The sequence below is a fragment of the Excalfactoria chinensis genome, chromosome 3 (assembly GCF_039878825.1).
Source record: "Excalfactoria chinensis isolate bCotChi1 chromosome 3, bCotChi1.hap2, whole genome shotgun sequence".
Taxonomy (NCBI): Eukaryota; Metazoa; Chordata; class Aves; order Galliformes; family Phasianidae; genus Excalfactoria; species Excalfactoria chinensis.
Window position 1 is genome coordinate 6,337,269 of NC_092827.1, and position 14,677 is coordinate 6,351,945.

The 14,677-nt window shown below is 44.2% G+C and overlaps 1 protein-coding gene across 3 annotated transcripts in view; it reads right to left on the reverse strand.

The window, feature by feature from the left end:
* Nucleotides 1-14,677, reverse strand: part of KLHL29 (kelch like family member 29) — a 397,903-nt gene that overhangs the window by 25,119 nt on the left and 358,107 nt on the right. For all 3 annotated transcript variants that reach the window (XM_072333528.1, XM_072333526.1, XM_072333527.1), the window contains 3 exons: nt 10,362-10,560; nt 7,139-7,321; nt 4,398-4,578 (listed from right to left, as the gene is read on the reverse strand). In XM_072333528.1, coding sequence (XP_072189629.1) covers nt 4,398-4,578; nt 7,139-7,321; nt 10,362-10,560 — 563 coding nt within the window. The remainder of the gene's footprint in view (nt 1-4,397; nt 4,579-7,138; nt 7,322-10,361; nt 10,561-14,677) is intronic.

A 14,677-nucleotide genomic window follows, 5' to 3' on the forward strand; every position in this document is an offset into this window, starting at 1 on the left:
CTCTCCCTGAATGTATACCCATGTATATTCACAAGAATGGGCTTATAACTCAGCCAGTCTGGCAGATGCATATTGTTTTAAGATGAGTAATAGAAGATTCCTACCTGTCTGTTTATGATAGTCCCGTAATACAGAACCTTACTGCCTCTTTACAAATTGATAAAGAGTAAAAAGTCTCAACTATATTGAAGCTGATGAGAAGACACCCACTGATTTAAGTGGCACCAGCATTCCTAGTTGAGGCTGCACCCTTCAGCATCAATGATGCAAGTGAGAGTACAGACAGACGAGCTCAGGAGTTGATGCCATAAATCATTAGGAGTTCGATGGTCCCTACTTGCTTTAATGCTTTCTAATGGTGCAGTAGATGTGTTCAGTGCAATCAGGTAATGGCATGTACAGCGCAGATGGTTTGAGACCTGTTTTACATATGAAGTGGAATAAAAGTACCCTTGTAATATTTTAACCATTTAGGATGAAATATTCCAACGTTTCCACAAAAATAAAACAGGTGGAGGACAAGAAGAAAACTGGGAGAAAATATTTCCACCATCTCCAGAGACCAGCTGTAGCAAGAAACCCCGCAGACTCCATGTGCATGGGCTGCTGACTGGTGAAGTCAGGGTAAGTCATTGAGAACCAGAAATGTGCCCTCCACAATGCACCGAAAATACACTGAAATCTGGTCTTAACTGGGCACATCATACTTGATCTGGGGGAGTAAGAAGAAAGCAAAATGCTGTTGGTAAAGATAAAATGGGTGTGCATGAAAGGAGGTGGAAGATGGCCCAGAGCATGTCCAGTGCATTGCTCTTCTCACTGATGGCACAGTCCAGGACTGTACCATTCACCAGGCTTGGCTAAATCCCCATAGCTCTACTGGGGTGGATAACAGGGCGATGATGCCCCATTTGGGATGAAAAACAATCAAAACGAAGTTGTGGCCTTGGAATTCAACAGTGAGGGACAAAACCCGCTAAGGTAGATGTAGGTTTTGGCATCACATAACTTGGAGCATGTGACCACGTCACATTACTGTTATTTTAAGATAGTGCTTTTGTAAGACCTGCTGGAATGACAGAGAGGTTCCCCTCCAGAGTGTTGGAACAGGAACACAGAATATCCTGTGCTGGAAGGGACCCATCGGGATCATTAAGTTCAATTCCTGGCTCCACACAGGACTACTCATAAATCTCAAGTGTCCAATCCAAAACCCCAGCACAAAGAGGAATATTCAGCCCACACAGGGAGAAAGCCAGCTCCTTGTAGCTCTCACTGGGGGGAAAAAAGAGAGGGCAAAGTTAAGAGGTGAGTATGAATTGTGCAAACAACAACAGACAACTGAGCAATTACAGTGATGATGTTCTGCATGTTAATGCCTTGTTTTGTTTTTCCAAAGGACCAACCCCAAATTCAGACGGCGTCTCTGCTGGCAAAAGTGAATACTGTGATTCCCATTCTTCAATTACTGAACATTCCAAAAAATTGTCTGCCTGGTCCAAAAGGGGACTGCTTTTGTCTGAAAAGGCACGAGTTTGCTCAGTACGGCTATGAAGATTATCTTTTTCTCACCTGCATTTCTACAGCAGACCCCTGGAAACATCCTTTTCAAAACACATGGCTTCAGCATAGGCTTGTTTGCTTCTGTAATTCCCCACTGTCGTACAAAGAATAAGAAAGGAAACATCCAAAAAGCTCTCTCATTTCTTGGCATAACCCAAAAGAGGCCGTGTTGCACTTTTTCCATGGCTGCATTTCACAAGTCACTTTATAGACAATAGCAGATTAATTATAACCACAGGCTTAGCAAATCCCCATGACAAGACAACCTTATTGTAGTAGAGACAGTGTGCACTGAAATGATAGGGAGGAAATCTACTACTTTCCTACACAAAAGACTCTTGGTGGGGTGGTTACAAGTGCAAGCTATCGGGGCTGCTCACACTGAGCTGTGCTGGGTATGCCAAGGGCCTGAGAATGACTTTGCAGAGTGCAATGTCATTTGTGGCAAGGGCCTGGGTGACAGCGGCGATAGGGAAAAGAGAGGGTGCAACTTTGCTCCATCTGGGGTGCATTCAGCAGGCCAACACTAGGGATGCTTTGCTAAAGCAAGGCCATGAGAATCAGAGCAGAGGAAGGAATGAGACTCTGGGAAAAATGAAAAAGAGGACTTTAATGAAGGACATTTATCAAGACATCTCTCTGTGGTAGCGTTATTTAGATGTTGCTCTGTATCAAGAGACGAAATGGAAGACTGTTTATCTCTCCTGAGGTTGATTCTTCCCACATTCAAGACGAGACTTCTCTTAGCTAAAGGTTTCCCAACCTACATTACGAGACAAACGCCTTCAGAAATCAGAAAATAAATAAAGAAATAACTGCATAAAACAGTGAGAATTTCTTCAAAGCGAGTCTCAAGGGCAGTGCCCACTTTTAAACTCAGAGTAAAGAGTGAAGCAACACTCACGTGTTGCATTCACTGCTATTATTTGTTATTTATTATTCATTCTTTGCTGTCTGCATTTCCCTGGCTTGCTGGGAGCATCACCAAAGTCAGCTGCCCATGCCTGGGCTGGGAGGGAATGTTACCTGCAGACCTCATCCCTCAGCACACGTCCTTTCAGTGGCTATTTTGTCATATCCTTCTCTCCTTGATAAAATAGCATTGGAACTGTGAAGACCGAGAAACACAAAACTAAGGGCATATGTGAATGGTGATCACTCAGCACCAGATAGACCATCCTGGCCATGCATAAGACAGGCACCATCTGCTCTCTGTCTGCTTGCCTCATCCTCTACAATTTCCAGACCTGCAGTCAGTGTCATACAGAGATGTTTTCCTTCTGTAGCCTTCAATAGCTGGCCTCTCCCATGCATGGAATTATGCAGAAATCCTTCAGCAAAAAAAGTGATTGTATGATTGTACCAACAAATAGATATAAAGAAAGAAACTTCTGGATGTTTCCTAATTTCCTGAGTGCTCGACACTGAAACATGACAAAGCTGACCTCTAGATTGGCTTTGGTATCCAGCACTTGTAATACATGATAAAAAAAGCCCTGAACACAGAACCCTCTGTATAAATGAAATATAAATGTGGCAACCTCCAAACACAGAAATAATAGATAGAGAGCATCTTTTATTCTACTGTTTTGAAAAATACTCTTTTATTTTTATATTTTATTTTATTTTATTTTATTTTATTTTATTTTATTTTATTTTATTTTATTTTATTTTATTTTATTTTATTTTATTTTATTTTATTTTATTTTATTTTATTTTATTTTATTTTATTTTATTTTTATACCTCGTTTTGGATTCTCTGTTAAGGCAACTTGTACTGGGAACGGCCTGCCTCGAAATATTACTGAAGAAGCACTCAAATTCGGCACTTAAAACTGACTAAAAGACAGAAAGCTCCTATTTTTGTCTGCCAGATTCAGTAAGAGAAAACATTTCACAAGAATGTTATCACCCATCTATTGTCACAGTGCACTTTTATGTGTTTGGGTAAGGCCGGGGACTTATGGATCTTTTTGGAATGGAATATTCTTACACTGCATTTCAGTATTCAGTGGTTTCTATTTTTTAATGAGAACATTGATATGCACAGGAGTCATTACGTTTCTATTGAATGTTGTGGTTGACATGATATCAGTTTTGGAACTCTACTCTGTAAAATCATTCTTTTGTGCTTGTGTTCCTTCCTTTTTTTAAGCTTTGTGTGAGAGCAGGAAATATCTGGATTCTTCTTGAAAAGAGAAGCCTCCATTCTCTCCCATCTCTATCCAGCCTCTCAGCCAGGAATTCAAACCTGTTTCCATTTACTGCTTGTTTTACTCGGAGCTTAGCAGGTCCCTGCTCCAGGCCAAGAGCACCAAAGGCAAGGCCTTCCTTCCAGCCAGGTCAGAGCTGAAATGCTTTACCAGGAGGGTGCAGCTGTGAAATTTACTTTGCTGTTGTTTTTCTTAGTTAAATAAAAAACAAGCAAGCAAGCAAACAAACAAACAAACAAAAAAAACCCCACCAACAAACAAAAGGATTTTTGAGGTCTGCTAAGACTTCCATCAGTACCAAATTCAAAGGACGTTGATTAGTCCATCGAGTTCATTGTATAATCTGTGTGAAGTGCCCAAAGAAGCTTAATTCCTCCCTTTCCTCCCCTGAGCAAACCAACAAACAATCTGTCAGCTCTTGTCTTTGGTTTTGAAACAATGGTTTCCACTGAAGCTTTAAAAGAAATCTAATCCTGCATGTTTTCCTCCTTTCTTAGCTGTTATGAAAGCTTATTTTAACGCATACGACACATTTCGACATGTCCTTTAAAAGGAAAAGCATCCTCTAAGCACAGCAAGAAGTCAAAGCACCAGCACACCACCACTTTTCTTCCTTTTTACCTTTCCACATGGTCAACGTTGCCTGCCACGCCGACCCCTCCGATGGTATAAATCTTCCCGTCGTACACCAGACTGTTATGTCGACACCTGGGGACTGTCATTCGGGACACGAGGTTCCAGTTATCAAGCAAGGACATGTAACACCAGACATCAGCAAGTGTGACACCCGACTCCATGCCGCCTGGCACCGACGTGTGGGTGAGGGGAAGAAAAAGGGGAGAAGTACATGAGCTCCTGGAACGGCAGCAGCTTGGCACACAGCAATCAAAGCCATTTACAAAGTAAAAACTCTTCAAATGACATTTGACTAATTAAAATAAATCACCCTCAATACCGAGCATCTGTTCCGATGATGCATGTCTGTGTCATTTATTCATGTGTCCCAAAGGCTGTTCTTATATTTATTTATTTATTTTCGCTAGATGACATGAAGAAATCGAGATGTCAGACTTCAAGGGACAAGCACGTAAGGGGATAGACCCTTTCCAGTGTTCATAAATAACTTCCAGTCTATTAAATTACGGCAACACTTGCAAGAAGGTGTTATGAGGCACAGCCTATCTGGGATGCAAGACACGGTCCAGAATGAAATCTAAATGCTTTGTACAGTGATGGATCAAAGCAACACATACATGGGCAGAACAGATTCAGTGCTTGCACTGTAGGCTTAATGCCTGATTTTCAAGGACAAAACTCTTATTTATTTTCATTTGCTGATAAATGGAAGAACCAGCTGTACTGTTCCTGCAAAACAGTTTAAGATGATGCTCAAGTGAAATCACAGGATTATAGAATGCTTTGAGTTGAAAGGAACTTTAAAGACCATTCAGTTCCAACTGTCTGCCCTGGGCAGGACTGCCACCCACCAGCACAGACTGCCTGGATCCCAAGCAACCTGCCATTGAAGGCCTGTAGGGATGGGGCATCCACAGCTTCTCTGGGCAGCCCGTGCAAGGGCCTCACTGTTTCTTCTTTATATCTAATCTAACTCTCCTCTCTTTTAGTTTAAAGCCATTATTCCTTGCCCTTTCACTGCACTTCCTAATAAAGATTCTCTCCCTGTCTTTTCTGTAGGTCCTTTTAGGCACTGGAATGCCATGATATATCCTTAAAGCCTTCCCCTCTTCAGGTTGAGCAACCCCAACTCTCAACCTGTCTCCATAGCTCCATGTCCTTTCTGTGCTGAACACTGTAGGTGGGGCCTCGGACACTTCTTTTGATGCAGTCCAGGATACGGTTGGATTTCTGCATATGTATGTTGGCAATTTTTAAACTCCCAATGGAGCTACTTATTTCATACCTCACTATCCCCATTTTGGAGAACAAGCAGGCAAAATGATTTATCTGAGACCACACTAGGAGTCTGTGGTGGAGCCAGAGAAAGAAACAAGTCTCTCAGTTCTGTGGTTTAATGACAAACCCAGGCTTTCTCCTTGCTGTTTCACTCTCCAAACCTATAACATGTGCCGCAGAGTCCAGTTCTTCGAGCTTGCAGGAATTCATTGCCATTTCTATTGGTTTCCCTTCACTTTTTCCTATGTCTTGTAAATCTGAGCAAAGCAAAATATCCACTGACACTGTGCTGGGTTTCCAGCCATGCAGGACTTCCGATTCTCCTATTTTATCCATCGAATACCACCAACTTGTTCATCCAGATTCAGAGGAAAGAGCTGAAACGAGCTTTGAATTCAGGACTCAATGGCTTTTGCCAGCAGGTAAGGCAAAATCTAAGATATCTCTACATATTGGAAAGTGCTCCAGCTAAGGATAACTACAAGTCAGCACCTCACAAAAGCCTCCATAGAAGGCTTTCAAAAAAGCATTTCCTCCATAGAAGGCTTTCAAAAAAACAGCACCAAAAAAAAGAGCATGGGCAGAAAATGTCAAAAAAATCATTTCCAATCGATCCTTAGAGCTTCTATGCAGTATTAATGAAATCTAACACCACAGGCAGCAATTTACTGTGGAAAATGTAGTGAGGTGACGCCAGAAGGGAAAGGCAACAGCTGTAACCTCTTATTGGTACTACCTGGTGCATCTCTGTCTTCAGATCCCGCACACCTGCACCTTCCTGCCCAGGCTCCTTCCTTCATCCCCAAACTTCCTCACTGCTGCCATCAGAGCAAGCTGTAGCCTGCTGGCAATTGCTTTTCGCCCTCCAGCCAAGCAGAGGTACCCCAAGACTGCAAATAACCAGACACTGCCAGGCTACAGGCACAGAGCAGACAGCTACTTCGGGAGTTAAAGCCTTTTAAGGAGCGTGGTCTCAGTTTCATTGAAACTAAGAAGATTATAGGGCTAGTGACTACTGTCAAAAGAGAGGTTTCAACAACAAGTACAAGAAATGAATGCCCCTGTAAGCAAATACTGTAAGTGTAGGTCACATATTCAGCAGTTCAGCCTGTCTGTCTCAAATTCCATAACCCACCATTTAGACTCAACTACAGCCAATATTTTAAATTGTGTTACTATGGCAGTGGAACCTCTTTGCATGCTTGATGGTTGTCAGGCCTATTTTCTTGACGTTGCGACAGCAAAACATTGCTGTTGACTGCTTCGAGAGAACGCTAGCGTGGCGGAGAAATGGAGAATGATAAAAGCATGGAAATCCCCTTTCCCAACCTCTCTCTCACTTGTCTTTTTTCATTTTATCCCCCAGGAACAACGTATCCTTCTTTGCAAGTGCTGCCTGTGTTATAAGGAGGAAGCTTTTCTCCCAGCCCCAAATATTTGCTGCTCACCTGAAAGATAAATGTTGTCTCCGGCGCTGACCACGCTGAAGAACTCCCGATCATAGAAGGGCAGGCTGGCCAAAGGGTACCACTTGTTGTTTTGAGGATTTAAGCAAGTGACCGCTGTTAAAGCACGTTGGTTCATGCCAATCATCTGACGGCCCCCAACTAAGACTATCACCTCCGCTACACCTAGGATTCAAAGAGCAGAAGTAAAAAAGTGACACCTCTGTACTAGGCGGGAGCCTATAAAAAGCACTCAGCAGTCAGAGCAGCTGTAATGTATCGTATATACATCTGTCTTTGTGCAATCGAACCAGGAAGAGTGAGAAAAAATGGAGAACTTGAGGGGAGAGTGTGGGGTGAGCATGCTGGGAGTCAGTGGGGAGGCAGGGCATCATCTGGACAACATTCTAAAGGGGAAAGAAGTAAAAACGTTCTTCCCATGTGAAGACGTCCGGTGACTTCACCAGTCTTTGGGTGAGACCCACAAGTGATAAATCCTTGTTCCACTGGAAGGACATGAGAATTTTCTTAGGGGCTGTGATATCATTGGAGCTTGACTATTATCCAGATAAGGTGGGTTTGGATTGAACCTACAGAAGAGAAGGTTGTTCTTCCACAACAGATTATGCCTATGGCTACTTATCTTTATCCTGACTTTCTTTTTCCATATACTTGCTTGGATAAATTTCAAGGGTCTTTTTTGGTGCTTTTTCTGTAGAAACCAGGTTTTCCATATGCTGGTAACACTTCCTCAAGCCCCTAACAGGGGTCTTAAAAACTGAGTGTTAGAAAACACAACAGAAAGAGCTTCTACTCCATTACAGTTATTAACTGAGATTTATCTGTGCTTGAACAACTCCCCCAGGCCCACAGCACACAAGGTGTGTGGCAAGCCAAGTTTTCTGCTGGGGCAAGTGAACAAAACTTTTGCAGTCAAATTTTTATGTTTTTTGCTCCCACTTGACTCCCAGTCAGGAATACATCAAATTTGATTCACAGGGTTCTCCAGACTCATCACTGCAGTGGACTGCAACGTCACAGTTTAACTCCATGATGTTTTCTGCCTCTAACCCCCAAGTGCCAAGTGCTGGGGATAATTTGGATTTAGTGCTTAGCAAGAAGTGTTTAAATTGTAAAGCTCAGTGCAATCTGTTGCCAGGAAGGGCAGAAGGAACTACCACTTCAGGAGCTCTGCTTGAGGCCAGGGCCATTGCTGTGATCTGTTACAGTGCCCAGCTCAGAGACAAGTGCGTCCAGGTGCCCAGAAGTGAGGCTGACAGCCAGAGAGATCAGGAGCTCCAGCACTGAGCAATACTTCAGAGGACTGGATTATCACTGTTTTTCATTAGCTCTTTAAAATATATATATTTTTGCCATTCAAACAAGGTTACTCTCTTACAAGTTATTAAGCGGAAAGTGTTGCAGAGTTTTAAATAAATATTTTTCGGTAACAAGAGATCATTATTTTTGCAACATACCAGCAAATCTAATCACCTGAGCACAACATAACTTGATTATAATCAATGACCTCGAGAGGGCATGTGACATGCCGCAGCGAGTCCACAAAGGATGTTTAGAGATCCTTTGTGCCTATGTGAATGCCGCTGATATGCAAAATAACACGATTCTATATAATTAGGCTCTGACCTAAAAAACTATAATCACCCTCTCTTACCCTGTGAGAATCACTTTTCCCTCATCAACAAGCTTCTGGAAATGGTTCATATTACACCTACAATTTTATATACATAAAATAAGCACTTTTCAAAAATCCCTTCAAACATCACACCATTAGTCATCTTCAGTGAAAGACTTTTTAGGGTAGATTGTTATTGAAAGTCCTCTACGCGTCATCCTTCTGAAAGGTGCCTTGATGAGAGCCTCCAGAAGCAGCAAATGATGCAGTTTGCTGTGCCATCTCAATGCCGTTGCCCCTTGTCTTATCACAGTAACCCTGCTAAAGAGTCTCTCCCCACCCTTCAGATACTCACAGGCTGCTCTCAGGTCTCCCCACAGCCTTCCCTTCTCCATGTTGAACAGCCCCAGCTCTCTCAGCCTGTCCTTGTAGGGGAGGTGTTCCACCCCTTGGATATTTCTAACACTAAAATGACACAGTGCTGCCACATTGGGCATTTGGTTTCTTTTAATGTGTATTTTTCCATAAAAAGAAAATTAGTGCATTCCTCAGATAAGAAGCTTTTGGAAGCCCTGCAGTTTTCCCTAGATTTTTTAAAGGGATTTTGAAAAGGGTTTTTTAAAAGGGAATTTATCCTGTGTATCCATTTGTTTCGGAGGCAGGAAACTACCAGTACTGAACTGGTACTGTAAGACTGCAAGAATACTTTTCCGTAGGGCTGTGAAAGTGAGGCTATATTGTGAACATTCATCAGCTGCTCCTTGCAAGAGGCTGAATGGCAAAGAAGCAAATATTATTATTCACCTCTTTCGGCAGCCAGAGAAACTGAGGCACAGAGGGTTTGATGGCAGAACAGTGATGGAAGATCACACTGAGCCTCACTGTCTCTGCCAAAGCTCGTAATTCTGCCTGGGGTGGAAGGGACCTCAAACATCACCCAGTCCCAACCCCTGCCATGGACTGTGCCACCAACCACTGCATCAGGCATCAGCTCAGGCTGCCCAGGGCTCATCCATGGCCTTGAGCCCCTCTAGGGATGGGGCATCCACAGCTCTCTGGGTAGCAGTGCTCTCAGTGAAAAATGTCTCCGTGACATTTAATCTTAATCTCCTTTCTTTTAGTTTGAAGCCTTTCCCCTCTGTCCTATCACTATCTACCCATGTAAAAAGTTGATTTCCCTCTGGTTTATAAGTTCCCTTTTAAATCCAGTTTCAGAAATGTACACCTAAACTCCTACACTGGGCCACTGGGAGAGGCTTCTACATAGAATGACCTGGGTTGAAATGGACCACAATGATCATCCAGTTCCAAGCCCTCTGCTATGCACAGGATCGCCAACCAGCAGATCAGGCTGCCCAGAGTCACATCCAGCCTGGTCTTAAAGGGAAGGGGCATCCACAACCTCTTTGGGCAACCTGTTCCAGTGTGTCACCACCCTCTATATGCTCGAGCAAAACAGAATTGAAAACAGAGCTTAACATTTTGCCAAGCTCATGCTGGAAAGAGAGCCAAGGTCTGTGCCCCAGCCCTAGGCATGTCCTGGCTGTGCCTGGATGCAAGCTGGTGCTGCTGAAGGAAGTTTTGTTTTACCTGCAGAGAGCCTGGGCCGGGTCCTCGGCGTCTGCATCTCCTGCCGGGCGTGCGGCAGCATGTGATAACGCTTGGCTTCGTTCACCAGATCCCGGCAGGCCTCCGAAGACTTTATCAGCTCCTCATTGTCAACAACGTTTAGCAGATAGCTGGGATGGATGAAGGGGAGACGCACCACCGCCAGCAGCTCCGCGGCGTACTGCAAAGGGGGAGAAAACAACAACGCACTGCAGCCTCCGGTGTTGCAAATTGTCCCTTGTCACCCAACCTGCAGTCACGTTACCCTTAGAGCTGTCCTGGGGACGTGGATTTTGCACCCGTGTTTGGTGCTCAGGTAGGACAGAGGTGATGCAGCCTTTGGTGCTCTGTTATCAGGGCCGGATTTGATCCCAGAGGGAATGAAAACAATCCTCAAAAGGTGGTAACTCGTGTTGTACAGCTGTACGAAGGGCGTTCGGAATAAAAGCTCATTCTGAACACATGCTGTATGTAACACCTTATGCACTGGAGACATGCAGCAAGCTTTCTGAATTAACCTTGAAATGCAGGAGCGATTGTTACAGTGCAAATACAAAAAGGAGGAAAAAAAACCCCAAAACAACAAAAAAGACTTTCGTGGCATTGTGGATGTGAAACGAAAGCTGACAAGTAGGGTGGATTTTAACTACCACTATGGAAGGCAATGATTAACACCATGTTTTAATTAATAAGCTTTATTTGCTTGGGAAACAAATAATGTTCTTCTAGATTTTGGAGAAGTCAGACTCCAGAGGGTGCTATACAAATACAGACAGTAAGTTTCATCTTCTAAATAAATACATTAAACCTTAGAGGGCAAAGGACATCCGTGCAAATGAAGCTGTCTGTCACTGAACGTGGCTTAAAGGAGAACAAACCCCCAAGAGAGAAAACTGAGATTCAAAAACCAAAAGCCCAAACCCAGATTATTCTTTTTATGTATGTGATTCTATCACAATGGACATGGAGCACAGTGAGAAGCTAAATGGGAAAACGTGGTCCTTGAGAAGAAATCCACGCAAACAGGAGGCAAGCAAAGGGTGCACAGCAGGAAAAGATTATCTCTTGTAATAGATAGGCATAAAAATTGTGGCCTTCAAAGACCCCACATGGGACTGAGGTCAGGTGCAAACAAATATTCCTGAGGCCCATAGTCCTGAGACATGCTGGGCACTGGCAGCATCTGCTGGCCTGCACATGTCTCTGCTCTTCCAGAAGCTCCTTGGCTCTGGCAGGTTTTGAAGCAGCAGGACTGGCCCTCACACATGAGAGCCAACGAACAGGGACAGGGAAGGGCTGCAGGGAGACAGGAGAGCTGCAGCCAGCTAATGGGCTCCTCCTTGGGGCTGGCCAGGCAGGTGAGGACACAGTGATGAGTGGGACTGCTTCCAGGGCTTCCTCTCTCCCAACTCAAATGGTAAAAGCAGGCTTCATTTGGGAAGAAAACAAGATTTTTCCTTCCAGTGGCAATGAATTCACGCTGTTTTCCTGCCTGAGAGCCATGTCAGCCTGGTACAAGCTCAATTAGAGCCAGCACTTTACCACCTGCAGTGAGCTGAACCCTACCCGAGCCAGCGGGGATGTGGCAGCAGGGAGATGACCGGGGTCACAGGCTGAACGGGGACAGCAATTTTACCTAGGGCACAATGGGTTTAGGTCTAGCTACCCTGCTGCTGTTCATTGCCAGAGCAGTGATGCAAAAGCCAAGGGAAAATGACAGTGCTTCTCATCTGAAACAAATCCCCAGTGACTGGTGACCGTGCGGCTGCACCTCCATCCTGTACCTCCAGAATGGCACAGAACCACATGGCTGGGGCTGAGTAAGACTTGGGACCACTCCATCAGCCCTCAAACCAGGAAAAAAGAGGCTCCTCTCTTCTCCCTTACCGAAATCTATTTCTACTGAGCTTTCTTAGGAGGTGAACTGGCTGCTCCCCTTCCCCAGAGTGACAAATGTCAGGCACTTGGCTGCAGATACCGTAATGCCCTTAAGCAGTAGCTTGTAGGAGAGGGAGCAGTGGACATATGGCAGTGGGTGGCAAAGCTCTGATTTCAGGAAGTGCTTTTTTTAAGAAGGTTGGGGGCGTTTAACCTTACAAGGGAGCCAAGACGAAACGTGGAATCGGGACACAGGAATAATGCGGATAGTGAGTATACAGGGATGAGCCAGACAAGCCCTGGCGGGGAGGTTAATCCCCATCACAGCCTGCTTCGGAAACAGAAAGAGCTGCTAAAGGGCAGTTTAAATAAAGTTGTGAAATACACACACCCATAGCAGAGCAAGGAACTTCCCTTGGCGCTGAGATCAGGGCTGTACAAGGAGCAGTTGTACCACAAAGGATAAAGCACGGGCATAGGTGTGCACTGGATTAGGATGAGGGCTCCAACAGGCACCAGGATGTCCCAGAGGTTGGTTTAAATTCATATATCTGGAAGAGAGCAGGGCTGGACGATTCCTGGATGAGTCCCTTGGCCCCAGGTTGCCCACAATAAATGGGACATCACTGCTGCATTAGCATGGTGAGCTCTTTCTTTTGCTCGCCCACCTTTCTTTAATTAGATAAGTGAGAAAATGTGATTCTGTTTCTCTTTCATTCCCCACCCCCTTCTCTCCTTTGTCTGAATGAGCTCGTGGCTTATTCTGAAGGGGAATAATAATTAGAACATGTTGCTCCCTTTCATCAGGTTGAAAGTTAATGCTACATATCAAAACCCATGTCACTTTTCACTCTTACTCTCCCCTCTGCACAACCAGCCAGGAAAAGCTCTGTACATGTGTGCGTGCATGCACGGCCATGCACAGCTACGATTCAGGCTCGTCCCCGAAGGCATTAAGGGTACACATAATAACAGTGTTTTTTACCAAGGGATTTGAAGAGTATGTACCATCGCGTTGTCTTTAGAAGACAGGAGAGGCTTTTATACACCAATGGCTTTTTGCACCAGCTCTTTTAAGCACTATAGTCGAGGGTGAATTTCATTTAGCCTCACTGATTTAAGAACATTCAAGTGATTTAGGCAATCAGCAGCCTTTTTCTTTTGGATTCTCCCTTACAAGGCTTCCTAGCTCTGTCAGCTATGATTGTATTAAATATCCTGCTACTATTATCCTTTTCATTTAAGACTAGAATAAGCACTGTAACGCATTTCAACCTTCTTACCATCTGTTATTTGCTCTCCATTTTTGTCTTTCCGTTGTTCCTTATACAGCTATGGAATGCCTATGGTAGCTCCTGGTACTACTATTTTTCATTACAACGGCATAAAACCTGCACAGTGCACTTTGCCACATTCTGCAGACAACAACCTGCACTCCCTGGAGTTGCAATTTGTGCCTGCTTGTAACCCTGAGGATATTTTCTTCATATACTGGGTTGCTGGACAAGATGAAATTGTTCTCAGATCTTTGCTGGAAGTCACTTATGAGTGGCCTACAACCTGCCTTGCATAGAGACCACGTAATTCTTAAGGCTGGAAAAGACCACTAACAGCATCTAGCCCAGCCATCAGCTCACCCCCACCATGCCCACTGACCATGTCCCTCAGTGCCACATCCCCATGGTTCTTCAACACCTCCGAGGATGGTGACTCCCCCCACCTCTGAGGTCCGACGTAAAGAGGTATAATTATGCAAGAACCTAACCAATATGTTGTAGAAAATGCTAGGGAAGACTCTGAGCACTTTCATGGCATGACTTCTCAGCTGTTTTAAACCTCAGCACATCTCACATCGGATCAAAGGAGCTGCTCAGGACTTACAGAATATCTAGTCCATAAATGCAGTGCTGTGTAGTGATGAAGCTGGATTCCTTTACAGTTCTTTTATGGCCAGGGCAATCCCGCATGGGCTGGGGCACCAATGCCAAAGGAGCAAAGGCTTTTTGGAAAGTCACAGGTAAGATGGTAAAGCAGTGACTTTGGAGAGATGCTGTATGGCCAACCTCAAGGCACCTGCTGCACTGATAGCAATTACAGGGACTTTAACCAGACTGCAAGCACAAATGTGGTTCATAAAAAAAGGGAGAGAAAAATTTTGGAGATGATCTTATTTCTCCTTAATTATCTAAACATTTGTGAGTGAGATCCAGATGGATTATGGAGCTTTGATGGGATCGAGTGTACCTTCAGAAAGTTTACTGATGACACCAACCTAAACGGTACAGTTGACACAAGAGAAGGAATCAATGCCAACAAGAAAGATCAGGACAAGCTTGAAAAGTGAGCCCACATGAACCTACTGAAATTTAACAAGTCAATCCCAGATATGAGTGCAGACTTGGAGGAGAACTCCTTGACAG